This window comes from Antedon mediterranea, chromosome 5 (assembly GCF_964355755.1).
Source record: "Antedon mediterranea chromosome 5, ecAntMedi1.1, whole genome shotgun sequence".
Taxonomy (NCBI): domain Eukaryota; kingdom Metazoa; phylum Echinodermata; class Crinoidea; order Comatulida; family Antedonidae; genus Antedon; species Antedon mediterranea.
The window spans coordinates 1,197,724-1,212,395 of NC_092674.1; the positions used below are offsets into that span (position 1 = coordinate 1,197,724).

Below are 14,672 nucleotides of genomic sequence, written 5' to 3' on the forward strand. Positions count from 1 at the left end.
TAGTAAAGAAGTTTACTATGCCAGTTACCGGTAAACTAAAGAAGTTAGACCAGCCTAAAATTAAATATTTATAACAGACGTATGGCCATATTTGCAAGGACACGTTTGCAAGTGCGTTATAATATTTTATTGTATGTCAGCAAAAGTTGTACAATGAGCAATACTTGACACCACATGTCATCACCAGCCTTTGACGCTTTACAATACACTAACTTGTGTTCTTCATTCATTAATAGCTTTGGTAGACGTTTCATCTTTCCAGCGCTAACTTTACATTCATTCCTAATTGTATTGTTCATTCTTCGTCCATGGACAACCAAGTATCTCTTCATAAATGCCTGGATATTCTCTTTCTTGTCAACTTTATTCTGTAAAACAGTAACTTAGACATGAATAACAATATTCAATTCAAACTTGCTTCCCATGCAACGCATTGACGTAGGAGCAACGCAAGAAAAAGTTGACCAATCACAATGACTGTAATTCTGATGATCGATTATTTCGTTATGATTGGTCAAATTTTATTACTGGAGAGCTTACGTACGTCCTTGCATTAACTGCGTACAGATGTGAATACGCACTACACATTAGCTTTTTACCAATCACAAGCGTCGAATCAACAACAAATGCAGTGAGCTTACGTCGTCATTGTATATTGTATCCTCTCCTCTCAGTGGATAATTTAATCCATTTTAATTACGATGTGGCACTGTAAACGCGATATTATCTACATTTTGTAGCGCTATAAAATACAGAATGAAATGTCGTGATTTGCTACGTTTTCTTATTTTTATTAAAAAAATATATATTATACTGAGACACTAACAGCATTTGAAGATGTTTCACTATATTTTCCAATTCTTATATTTTCAACTAATTTGCCTACATCAATTGCTATGGTATAAAACAAATAACATGTTGAATTATGGAAAGAAAAATGATATACACATTGAAACATTTGGCACGCATGCGTCGATATAGTCATGTTATATACAAATACAACATGTTTTAATTACCTGTTATCTTGATGTAGGCAACAGCATGCAAGGGCCACTAAAAAGTAGTATTTTGTTCTCATTGTTGCGATTTGGATTTCACACAATTATTTATTATTTCTGTAATGTAAATTAACAAAAGTTAAGGTTATTATAAAATTATAAACCAAAGATACAACGGAAATGGTCATACTATAGGTAATACATCCTCTTAGAATACTCAAGCATAGTAGGCCTAGATATCATTGCTTTATTTTAAATCTTGGTGCCTATTGGTTCACTGGTTGATGGAATACGGAAGTCCACGCACGCTCAAAATTGTGTAACTGCTGTTGTCTGGGTAACAATAAGAGCGTGCTGGGTAACAGTAAGAACGTGCGTATTCTATTGTGAGAAAGCTTAAAAAATGCGCAAAAGACGCAATACTGAAAATGAACAATCACATCTGAGAGTGCAGGACCATCGAGGTACAGAGAGAGATACCGTAGAGACGATGAATATATAATCATGTAACGCTGATTGCTAAGGGAGAATAACACTTCCTAAATAAATTTTCTTCGAATGACACGATGAACAAAGCTAGAACACGTCCCACAGTTAAGACTACGCGTAGGCCTGCCATCAGACGTCAAAAGGCATCTTCTTCACCACCGGAAATTGATTTTTCGGGCAGAATGATCACACCGTCATTATCAGACGATAATCTGGACCCTATAATACCTACCATGGAGTCTACTACCATTCCTACGTTTGAACAAAGTCTTCTAGGAACACAACCGGTTCCATTGAATGCGAAGAGATCACGGATTGAAGATGAACTTGGTGACATAACTACCAGGCTAAACCAGGTAAAACTTTAAAACAAATATGCCTTGGTATGCATAATTCGAATGAATATAGCCTATATATTCTTCGTTATAACAACATAAAACGCCTCATTATTCGTTCTAAATAAATGTTAATCTTTGTGTTATGTCATGTGGGCGTGTGTTTGTGATTAATAAACAACCTCCAACTACAGATGAGACTGGGACCTTAAGTAGGCCTAGGCATAAAAAAAAAACCAATTTAATTCAATAAACAATTTTTTCCTATATAGACTTTGACAGAATTTGAAAAGTATAATAATGAGCCGGAAAGAATAGAAGTAAGTAAAAGAAACACAGTATTTTGTAATTACGGTAGAACAGGCAGAATGACGTCATAACAAAAGTTATTTACGATAAACCACTATTTATTATGTATTGGCTTATTATGTAACAAGTCCGAGTATTGAGACCAAGTTGAGACCAAGTGGCTTCTAAATATTTTCTTTTTGCTTTTGAATAAATAGAACGTTACGATTGACGACGTAACGTCTTACGTCAACGGAATGCCCAGCGGACCGGTATGTATTAAGCAAACTGAATTAAAAATTATATTATAACAGGCATTGAAACTTACCTTATAAAATGGTGCAAAACTATTTGTGGTCGTAGACGTCTGCCAAAGGAAGGAAATGATTTATAAAACCAGTTAAATTTTAACTTACACTAATATTTGTTTCTGCATAAACGGTCCCAAATATCGAGCGGTTTCTATCAGAGCTTACAATAAACCTATTTTGACTAATCTGTAGACTATACAAAATACATAATTTTTAATTATAAAATCAATAGAAAACTTTCAACAATGGTCATGCATGAATTATTACATTGTTGAAACGTATACAAGTTAGGCCCCCTACTCGCAGAAAAGGACAATAAAAAGACATGCACAGACTTTAATGGACAAAGAAAATGAAATATACAAGGGAGAAAACGACAATAAAAAGACATGCACAGACTTTAATGGACAAAGAAAATGAAATATACAAGGGAGAAAAGGACAATACAAAGACATGCACAGACTTTAATGGACAAAGAAAATGAAATATACAAGGGAGAAAAGGACAATACAAAGACATGCACAGACTTTAATGGACAAAGAAAATGAAATATACAAGGGAGAAAAGGACAATAAAAAGACATGCACAGACTTTAATGGACAAAGAAAATGAAATATACAAGGGAGAAAAGGACAATACAAAGACATGCACAGACTTTAATGGACAAAGAAAATGAAATATACAAGGGAGAAAAGGACAATACAAAGACATGCACAGACTTTAATGGACAAAGAAAATGAAATATACAAGGGAGAAAAGGACAATAAAAAGACATGCACAGACTTTAATGGACAAAGAAAATGAAATATACAAGGGAGAAAAGGACAATACAAAGACATGCACAGACTTTAATGGACAAAGAAAATGAAATATACAAGGGAGAAAAGGACAATAAAAAGACATGCACAGACTTTAATGGACAAAGAAAATGAAATATACAAGGGAGAAAAGGACAATACAAAGACATGCACAGACTTTAATGGACAAAGAAAATGAAATATACAAGGGAGAAAAGGACAATAAAAAGACATGCACAGACTTTAATGGACAAAGAAAATGAAATATACAAGGGAGAAAAGGACAATACAAAGACATGCACAGACTTTAATGGACAAAGAAAATGAAATATACAAGGGAGAAAAGGACAATACAAAGACATGCACAGACTTTAATGGACAAAGAAAATGAAATATACAAGGGAGAAAAGGACAATAAAAAGACATGCACAGACTTTAATGGACAAAGAAAATGAAATATACAAGGGAGAAAAGGACAATACAAAGACATGCACAGACTTTAATGGACAAAGAAAATGAAATATACAAGGGAGAAAAGGACAATAAAAAGACATGCACAGACTTTAATGGACAAAGAAAATGAAATATACAAGGGACCATATTAGGTCATCTAATGGGACTAATACCATTTATAATACAACTTACTAATTTAGATTAAGTTTCAACTGAAGCAACTTTTGTCAAATTACACCGAGATGTGTCTGAAGATAGGAAGTGAGAACACCAATGAAACAGACGAGGTGTGTAGGCCTATACTCAGGTTATTGATAACATTATTGTCCGTTATATTCTTCAGATAAAACATAGGCCTAATAGACATCAAACATTTAACATATTTATCATTAAAATATGACAAATTTTTATTACAATTTCAGATAATGGCTTCGTTAGCAGAGGTGAGATATTTTGAATTACAAACATTGTTCTAAGCAAGTATTTATTGTCATTATTCTCTCTCTCTTGAAATAATGTTTTCCGATATTACGCGTTACGCGTTACGCGTTACGCGTTCCGATATTACGCGTTCCACGATTTGTTTCCATATTTATCTTTTTTTCTACATTGTTCTGTAAACTACAGCATAGTATTAATAGATTAATGTTAGGACGCATAACTTTATTTTTTTTTTAGTGGTTCATGGATGAAATGGTTATGGTGAGTTTAAACCAATTTTCCACTGCATTCATTAACAGCAATAAATATTCTCTATTCTCAAATTTAAATATCCTCTATTCGTCATTCCATTCCATTGTCAATTTTGACTGAAGGATGCTTCGTCATATCTGTATATAAATTTACGTAAGGGCAAAATTTGGTAAATCGCGCGTTATTTCTAGAATGTTTACTCGATTGTATATAAAGTTGGTTAGAATCTCGGTACTGATTTTAACCACCTGATGTAACCCTGTTTACTAATTAAATTGAGTTAGATAATTAGTTATTGACAATTAAAATGAATTTAGGTTCAACGATTTGCCCCAGCGAGCGCACCATCTAGTATGATAAAATTATTATTAACAGAAATGTTATATTATAAACATTTGTCAGTCGATTAATCAATATTCTATAAAAAACGTTTTATTTTCAGGATGATATCTGTAGTCCGGATGACTTAATATCAAACCTTCAGTAAGCATAACAAATTGTTGCTTTACGAATGATCATTATTTAGCCAGAGTGTAATAGCGACCTTTGGTTTATAACACCGCGCCACGCGATTGGGGTGGGTTTGTTCTTTAGGAAGTATATACATGCAATACTTATATGTCCATGAATATACTCTTTACAACAACTTTTAAGATATGTTATGTTTACAGAGAGAGTATGACATCAACAAAGATGGGGTTCGAAAAGCTGAAGATGTTAAATCGTAAAATACTTTCTAGTAAAGTTCAAAATATCGATCAAGTTAAAAGGTAAGCCTACGGTACCAGAAAAGTTTTGAAAACGTAACTGTAGTACGCCTTAAATGTTGGTATACACAAAGTATTCATTATTTCAATGGATGATGTGTACCTGTCACGGGGAATTCAGAATAATAGAAAGTAGACGAAAGAGACAAGGCGCATTAATCTATGATGGACTATTTTCTTACAGTCACAAGATTGCACTCCAACAGAAAGTAGTATCGAAATTCAAGTCAATATTTAACAGTAAGTTAAGGACTGTGATTAAAAAGAATATTTATTTATAACCTACAATGGGCCTGGTGGATCTAGTGTATAACTCTAGTTGTTGGTGAAATGGCGATATATAAACTTATAGTAAGAATTATCGCATTCGCAGTGCTATTTTGACGGTGATTTTAAAGATTATTTCTCTATTCTTTAGATAAAAAGATCAAAGATATAAAAGCTAACCGAACTGTTCACTGGAAATATGCCTCAAATGAAATCGTCTCACTTTTGAAGAAAGTTCGGATTGAGGGCGTTTCAAGTAAGTATAAATATACGTTATTTTTTGACACGTCATGATGCACCAAATAATGAACAGACGGGAAGACAAATTGTGCACTTGCAGGGTTTGGTGCTAAGGTATTTAGAGGAGGATCGTCGTCCAGTCTTCTTCCTCAATAATTCATATTAAGTTTGCTCTTCTTCTGTCTGACCCAATCAGTAAGGAAATAAATAAGCGCATTTGAGGCCAACAAATGAAAATAAATAATTTGCTCGCATGTAAAGAAAAATTTTTTTTTTTATATAAGTTATTCAATATACTTTTTAATTTAATAGATATTGGAATTCTAGAAGAAAAACTGGAACAAGTTATTCATATTCTTGAAGACCAGACTAAGACCGTTTCTCAGTAAGTCAGTAAAATCTAAGTAAATCAGTACAGACGTCTTTAGCGACACATTTTGTGCGCTTACAAAAGCCTAATTATATTCGACAGACGACAGAATTTTCATTGTTCCTGTTGACTCTTTGAATATTTTTCACACATTTTTATTCCGAAACAAGATGATTATAACTTAAAATCTCTTACAGAATGCAAAGTAAATTGAAAGACAAAGATGACGTAAGTTAACAGTTTTTTTAAATAAATTCAGATGGTCTTTTTTAACGACTTTGCACGCGCGCGTCCAATTTATGTCTATCCAACATACACATACGTACGTACAGTATGTTCTATTGATTTGACTTCTCTGTATACTTAGGTAATAGATGAGATGGAACGAAAACAATCTGGAATGGATGGAGAAATAATGCTGTTAGTTGATGAAAAAGAAAAGTTAAAGAACCGTGTGCGCTCTCTTATCAAGGTATTACACATTGTATAGAAAGAAACCGTACTTTACCGTGGTCTTGATGTTCTTTCAAATGATAGATAATAATCGAAAAGTTGAATAATATTTCGATATCCCATAAGTACAACGGCGTTAGGCTACGCAAGAAGGACCAATAACGACGCGGTGGTGGAACTCACTTGATTTGTACCATGTCGTTTAGTGCGTGTGTCCTAATGTGAACACATATTGATTTTATAACATATTTTGTAATACATTTGAATACATGTTGGTATTATTCAATTTAAGCCTTCTTAATATAATTTAGAAATTGAAAGCTGTCAGAGCCGGTAATGCGATGACTCATTACGAAAACGAGGCGCCACTGGATGAAGAATCACATGCGTACGTAAGATACGATGGTAGCGAATCAGAACACATTCAATATCAACAGGTAAATATCTTGTAGGTAAGTTAGATATCATAATCATCATCATGACATCAATCAATTATAAAACCATGTTGAGTTTATTGTATTGTCAAGATCGTGAAACTAGCCTACTGGATCCTGATATGTGAACAATATTGGATTTATTCAAAATAACTTTTTACTGAATTACTAAAGGTGTACGCCAGTGACAACTTTGATGCGCGCATATCTTGTGATGAATCCACAACGAATAATATGACATTCTACGACATTGATGACCCGTCAAAGATGATTGATGCACTAACAGACAAAATATTATCTTTGGAAAAACAAATCATTCAAAAGGTATTTACACAGAACCATTACTATACAGTCAACTCTAACGATGTAACGCCTACGAGTGGTAGTATTTGCCTACGAGTGGTAGCATTTGCCTACGAGTGGTAGCATTTGCCTACGAGTGGTAGCATTTACCTACTACTGCTACTGGCTACTGCTGCTTCGTATGTTAGTTCCTACTATCTGCTACTACAGTCAACTCTCCCAAATACCAGACTGTAAAACTCTCTCAAAGATAGAAAGACTTTTCCCAAGGTCCAAAACATCCCAAATCATTAACAATCATTGTTAGCCGTTCCTTGGCTGAAAAATAATAATAATATAAAATATTACTAAAACAGTCGGTTGAACTTTGATTTCCTAGAAAAATGAAAAATCTTATTTTTCCATTTAGGAAATGCGAATAATGAAGATTGAAAACAACTATCAGGAATTAGCTGAAGTAGTAAAGACATCTTCCCCAAACGTTGTTGCCAACTTGCCCTTTGATTTAGACACGCATGAGTATAAATCTAAACTTAACACAAAGTAAGATACATTGACAAAATTCGGACAAATCCCTAGACTTCCAACCCCTAAACAATTCGTCACTCGTCACACGAACCGGCGAATCGTCATTTTAAAACAAAAGCAATGAATCTTCTATTTTGTTCCTACATTAGTATTTAGAAAGTATTTATAACAAAAGTTCTAAAAATCTATACCCAAAAAATTTAGAGGGAAAAATAATTTTGGCTTTGAAAGGTATTGTAAGTATTAGCTTTAAGATTATTGTTTAACATACGGAAATTAATAGTAATGTCTATTACAGATCAATCTGTAAAGATTGTAACTGTGTTACGAAGGAGAAGGGGTCTACACAAGTTCAGAAAATTAAACTAGCCAAAGAACAGGAGAAGATAGCTAAATTTGAACAGGACAACACGGCATTGAGAGCCGAGTTGGCACGGGTGCGAGCTGAACTTGATGGAAATCGAGCACAACTAGCAAAGACAAAGTGGGAACTAATCACGTTAAGATACGTGGATAATAAATCTACGCGGCTTCCTAGACCTTTTCCTGGTAACAATGAAGAAGAGAACGCAGAAGTTGACAAGCAAGAGGACAAGATGTATGAAATGAAGACGGATGAAACTTCAAAGAGGGTATGATTAGTATTCAACTTTGTCCACATGCATCATTTATTTGGAAAATACGGATGAAATCAAATAAAATGGTGCTATATCCTACACTAGATAGCAACCTTTAAAAAGTTTTTTTTGCTTGCGAACACGTAGTTTGCGTGACCTCTACAGTTTTACAACACGTATGTAGCAGACGTTGGCAATCTTGTTTGCATGACCTCTCTGCACATTTGTTTTCTACAGTTTTCTTACACTTATCTTGCAAACTACACTTATCCAGTTTGCTCGAACATTTGTCAGTGTAGACTAAGAAACCCCAAATAGTAAAAGTGAACACAATAATACATTGCAACTTATAAATATATTTTAAGGATTCAAAAAAAAGAAAGATCACCTTTAAAAGTGTCGTTAAGAAGATCGTAGCTCCTGTGCAAATGCAAGCAAGAACACCAAACAAATTGTTTATTACGCAACAACGTAATGCGACATTTAAGGACGAGTTTGAGGCGTACGCAAGTGTACTTAAACAAGTTGAGCAACCAGTAAAACAGATAACAATGTCCAGAATAAAACAACAATCCAACGATCCTAACGCTGGTGGTGCTGTTGAGGTCGAGCAAGTTAATCTTGCACATCAAGTACATACAATTTGTTCTCCACTTTTGATATTCTATATTGACATTTTATTATAGTCTCTTTTAGACTCTTTGTTATAGTTATTATAAGCATTAATTTCTTTATAGGGAGTGCAGACCGATCCAGCAATGGACCCGCTTGGGGCATGGTCAAATGGTATTGAAGTAGTCAATGTGAGTTATATTTTACTTTCATAAATTGAAAGAAGAACTATGTTCCAACCCACTACTCTCTCACCTCATTTAGTAGGTCTGGTCGTAGCCCACTTTATCAATCAACTGCATTTTAATACTATGTACAATTTTAAGTTTGAGGTAAGATAACTAAAACAAAGATTAGTTTTATAAAACTATGGAACTATAGAAATTAGATATTATACAATGAATGTTTATGAGTGCAATGGTATAAATAATGATAATGAGGTAAGAATGAAAGTTGCTATTTCCCTCGCGTTTTGCGTGGTTGCTCTTCTGTAAAGCGTGGTTCCCACTAGCGACGCAACGCAAGGACGTAACGCAACGCAAGTGAATTGACCAATCACAAGCGATGGCTTATTCGCTTGTGATGGCTAACTGTCTATAACTTCGCTTGTCATTGGTTAAAACGCTTGCGTTGCGTTACGTCCTTGCGTTACGTTCTAGTTGGAACCAAGCTTTAAAATGAATACGCTCTGCATTATACGAGATTTAACGGGAATATAACGAAATTCAATGGTCATTATGTTGATGATGTTTGTAAGTGTTCAAAGTAGAGATGGATATAGTGTGACGCACACTCCTCCAATCATATGAAAGGAACCAGGAGGAGGTGTGTTATAAATTGTAAAATGGAGAATCTCTTCTACAGGATGATGTCAACAAGATGTCATCCAGATTAAGTGTGAAGCTACCACTAAAAACACATAACCTACCAGCACCGCCAACAGAATGGGAGAACTTTGACCCCACACCAGATATTGCCGACACCGAAATGCATACGTCACACCTAGAATCATTTCCAGACCCGGATCAACTCAGAAATAACAACGATGTTATTGCATTTGTTGAGAGGGAGGTAAAAGGAATTCTCTATTTCTTATTAATGCACTTGGGTGGCCAAAAACGGAGTTTATAATCTTTAGCGCAGCTAGCAATGCACGAATAAAATGTTACTATTTTCATTTCATAACATTTATTTACAAACTCTGACAAAAAAAGAAAGGAAAAATACAATGCATATAAAATAAAGAAAATAAACAGATGCCCGGAAAGATGAAGACAAACATCTTGTGGTGGTCAAGCCTTAAAAAAAAATAAGAAAAAAAATAACCCGTACCCAATTGTTGCCAATCTTGGTAGCAATTATTACTGTAAGTCATTATAATTATTTATATTTCCAAAGCTGGAACGTATGGTACAAGGTATCATCGGATTTACAGAATATTTAAATTCAGTGATTGAAAAGGAGACAGATAGCTTAAACAATGTCAATAAAAAACTGAGAACGGCTTTGTCGGAAAGGACGATCATGGCCATTGAACAGGTAATACAATTTTCTTTTTTATTTTTCTACTTGTATGTTTGTGGATATGTATGAATTTTTTCCGAAAAAAAAAAAGAAATTTAATTGAAATAATCTATGATTTCCACCTATCTGATTGGACAGTGATTCGTTTACTTTTGGTAATCCTTGGCCACATGTGTCTAAAGATATAAATGAATAATAATAATAAAAAGCTAAGATAGTTAAGTACATTAAACCTGATACAGATTAATCTTCAATGCCATATGTTTTACGACGTACCTTTCGTACCAAATACGGTGATAAAGTTTATAGATGTACAATATCCTTGAGGACCAATTGCACGGTAGGTTGTCAAAGAATAACGGCCGTAACAAATGTTATTTTGCTCTCCTCAGTGCTTTATTTTTATATATCACTGAAAAGAATAAATAAGTAAATAATAAATATTTATGTATTATAACCAGAAATTGAACAAGAGCCAAGAAAAGGAAGATGGTTGTGCTAGCAGAGGTTCTCGTTCAAAGACACCCACAATGATTGGACGGTTTGAACTTGCAACTAATGCAAAACCTTCCAAATACGTTCATAATAAATACTTCGCAAGCTATTCGTTTGGAAAGAGGTAAACTATTGGACAAAACGCAAGAACGCATGTTATTGTCCAATCTAAACTTAGGATCGATCCATCGCCTGTGATGAGTAAGCTTACGTTGCTGTACTTGCATGTACTTACTTTACGTCAAAATGTTTACATACGCCTACAAATGTGTTAATCTCAAAATAGTTTGACAAAAAAATGTTATGTGCCCAAATATGGTAGTGATGTGCCCAAATAATGGTAGTGATATGACATCATCATGTCTATTATGGGCACATCATTTTTTTTGTCACAAACTTTGATAGTGTTGACAAAGCTCTAATTCTTGCCAAATAAAAAAAACCAGTCCTACATTAACTATAGACTAAAACTAGGTACTTTATCCCATATAAATATAATGCTCTAATCAACAGAAAAGTCGACGACCCAACTCATCCCCCACCGATCGACTCCAAGCGATATGCAAGTCCATGTAAGAACGTTTTTATGTTTCTTTTTAAAGTATTATTAACAATACGACAATTTCATGCGATTCTGAAAAATCAAACATCAAGCCGATGTGTTTTAAAATAAAGTGTACGTCATTAAATTGGTTTCATATTCTATTGATTTGTCTTTTCTTAAACTTTTAAATCAATGATAATTACACATTATACTATTATTATTGACAAATAATATAATAATACGAAGTGGTAATTTGGGATGATGTGCATCAGCAATATTATTAGTAATTGTGGCGCAGTGTGGTTCGAATCTAACTTTTGCTGCATTGCTTTCTTAGGCAAAACACTTACATTTGCCTCTGTTTTTCAGTTACTCCCCCACCTCCCTGGTACAACATAGCAGAGACCCACATCCAGGCGAGTGAGGCAAAGGCCAGGTCACAAAGAAACAGCATCGACGCGGTTGACCTCGGCTTAAGTGACCAACTGAAAAAACAAGTCACTATGATAGGTGAACATGCCATCCGGGTTTTGAGAGGAACCAGCTTGATCTTCCAGGAAAGCTTTGAGGAACAGATCAAAGAATATTCACAACTTCATGACGCATGCTCAAATAAAATTCCGGAATGGAAGAAGAACATTGCTGCATCACTTCGACAAGGAAGATTGTCTGATGGTGGTCTTAATATAAACCCTTTAGTTATAAAACGTTCTAGTTCTGAACGGAGAATAGATGAGGTAGTAGTTTTCAACATTTAATACAGTTTTGTTTCCTTTCTTTTTAATATTCATCTATACATTTATTAATCAACAAATATCACTATCAATACATTCCAAAAAAGGATACAAATAAACAGAAGATGAAATAAAATTTTGAAAACGGGTTGCTAGCTATCCAGTTAAATATTCAGGTGTTATTCAAAAATAACCAGAAAGACGAGTAAAAATAACAAACTCACCATAAGTCTAAAATGAAGCATTAGTTCCACTTATTTATGTTTAAATTAACTAAACATAACCATAATCTAAATTAATTTCTTCTTTTGAAGTCAAAAGAAAGACACCGTGAGAAGGAGAACGAACGGAATGGCAGGACGTTGTGTGTGTTGCGATCGACTCAGTCTTTAAGCTCATTAGAGGTAAGAGAACCATACAGAGTTAAAATGATAAATTTAATATTGTATACTATTATGTACACACTATTTAATTATTTCTAGAATATAATTGAATTCTTTTTCTGTTTGTACGTTTGTTGGTATGGATGAAATTTCTCAAATAAAATTAAATTTAATTGAATTAATCTACGATTTCTACCTATCTGACAGTGATTCATTTATTTTTGGTAATCTTTGGCCACATTTGTCATAAATGAATAATGGTAATAACAAGTTAAGATACGTTACGTACGTTAAACCTGATACAGATTAATGTTCAATGATATATGTTTTACAACGTACCTTTCGTGCCAACTACGGTGATAAAGTTTAAATATGTATAGTTAATATATTTATATATATATATGAAGTCAATCAGGATTTGTCTAGGGCATCCATAGCACACGGATATATAAATCATCTAGATATACATATTTTTTATTATATAGAACTCGCACAGATATTTACCCTCGTTGATGGTCCATAAAAATCTTGATAATATGAACAGACCTGAAATGAAGATCCCGAAGGCAGTGGTACCAAGGAAGGGTACTATTATGCTACACACCAATCAGCTACAAAAGGAAGAGACTAAGCTATCTTATAAAGGTATACACTATCATGGTTAAAACATAGAAAATCAGACATTATTATAATGTTATTGCGTATAATATTAGGGATTTCTTAAATGTATTTAAAAAAAAATGAAATTAACAGACTTCATTCTAAAATCAACATTTCATGGACCCGTCCGATACCGGATTTGATTATTCTCTCAATTTGAATGTATCTTTGTTACTTCTGATCGTTATAATTCAATCTATAATCAATAATATTCCATATTGTACAAATCAATAAACTATAAGTATAATGTATTATAATAAGGTCTTAAATATTAAATATTTGATATATTATTTCATACATCTCTTCATAACATTCACATTGTTAAGCATCATAACAAAATAGTACTGTAATCATTTTAAATCATTTTATCATGTAAACATTCGGACGACATGTCCATTTTTGTGTCTCATAAAAACTAGGTTAATACTATACCAGTAATTGATAAAATTGACCAATTTATTAATTTATATTATTAAAATAAAAACGTCGTAGAAAGAAACACTGTGCGCGGATCTTTGTTGAATAATAATGGAGCCGACTCATTAAGGGCATTGGTTCATCAAATATTATTTGATGATCGGATCTTATTATTTTTTAAGGGTATGACGAAAAGAAACGTTTTAAACCAGTGCCAGTTTCTCACAAAAAGCTACTGGCTAAACAAAAGGATATGCTTGGTAGAGTCTATAAACCAAAGAGTGTTCCAGAACAGGACTTTACCAATGGACCTAGAACTGTATTGGAACTAAGCCAACAGATTGTAGAATTTAAGGTACATTCACAGCGTTTAAATTTTACCGTATAATTTAAGTTGTAAATATCGGCTAAAAAAAAAAATTAAACAATTACAAAACAAAAATAATAAAATATCATTTAAATTAGTTTTTTGGATGCTTGGTACTGTAGTTGAATCCAGGTGTTTATTATGAAAGTTAAATTGGGTTTTTTTTTAGCCTAAAAATACGAGAGAGTTACCGCCATTGCCAGCCAAGCAGGTGATAGAAAAGGCGCAGAGAATGCTAGTAACAGACAACACTACAGCAAAGGATAAATTATTGATGCATTCCTAATAATTACTAATCATGAATAAGTATTGAAATAATAATAATAGTATAAAAAAGGAATATTATACGCAACTATAACAATATAAGATGAAACAATAAACTATGAATAAACGACTAGTATAAATGCATACCTTTTTTTTTCGTGTGATTATGTTGTACTGTAAAAAATAATATCTTTATTTTGTCAAGACAACCGAAATAATTGATGAATCTGACCAATTTTCTCGGTTTGGAAAGTCAACACCCTCACCAATATTATTATTATTAATAATAGGCCTAATATAATAATAATAATAATAATAATAATAATAAT

General features: G+C 33.3%; 1 protein-coding gene across 1 annotated transcript; it reads left to right on the top strand.

Moving 5' to 3' along the window:
• Positions 1–1,368: 1,368 nt before the first annotated feature.
• Positions 1,369–14,467, top strand: LOC140048750 (uncharacterized). The gene is made up of 28 exons (XM_072093528.1): positions 1,369–1,843; positions 2,095–2,142; positions 2,329–2,382; positions 3,872–3,958; positions 4,094–4,114; positions 4,350–4,373; positions 4,807–4,847; positions 5,036–5,134; positions 5,316–5,371; positions 5,550–5,654; positions 5,951–6,023; positions 6,206–6,236; positions 6,376–6,480; positions 6,773–6,898; positions 7,070–7,219; positions 7,608–7,741; positions 8,025–8,358; positions 8,709–8,975; positions 9,081–9,146; positions 9,820–10,026; positions 10,354–10,494; positions 10,941–11,098; positions 11,488–11,546; positions 11,888–12,255; positions 12,567–12,656; positions 13,121–13,280; positions 13,895–14,067; positions 14,249–14,467. The coding sequence occupies exons 1-28, from the start codon at positions 1,565–1,567 to the stop codon at positions 14,363–14,365; spliced, it is 3,573 nt and encodes a 1,190-aa protein (XP_071949629.1). The 5' UTR covers positions 1,369–1,564; the 3' UTR covers positions 14,366–14,467.
• Positions 14,468–14,672: the final 205 nt, after the last annotated feature.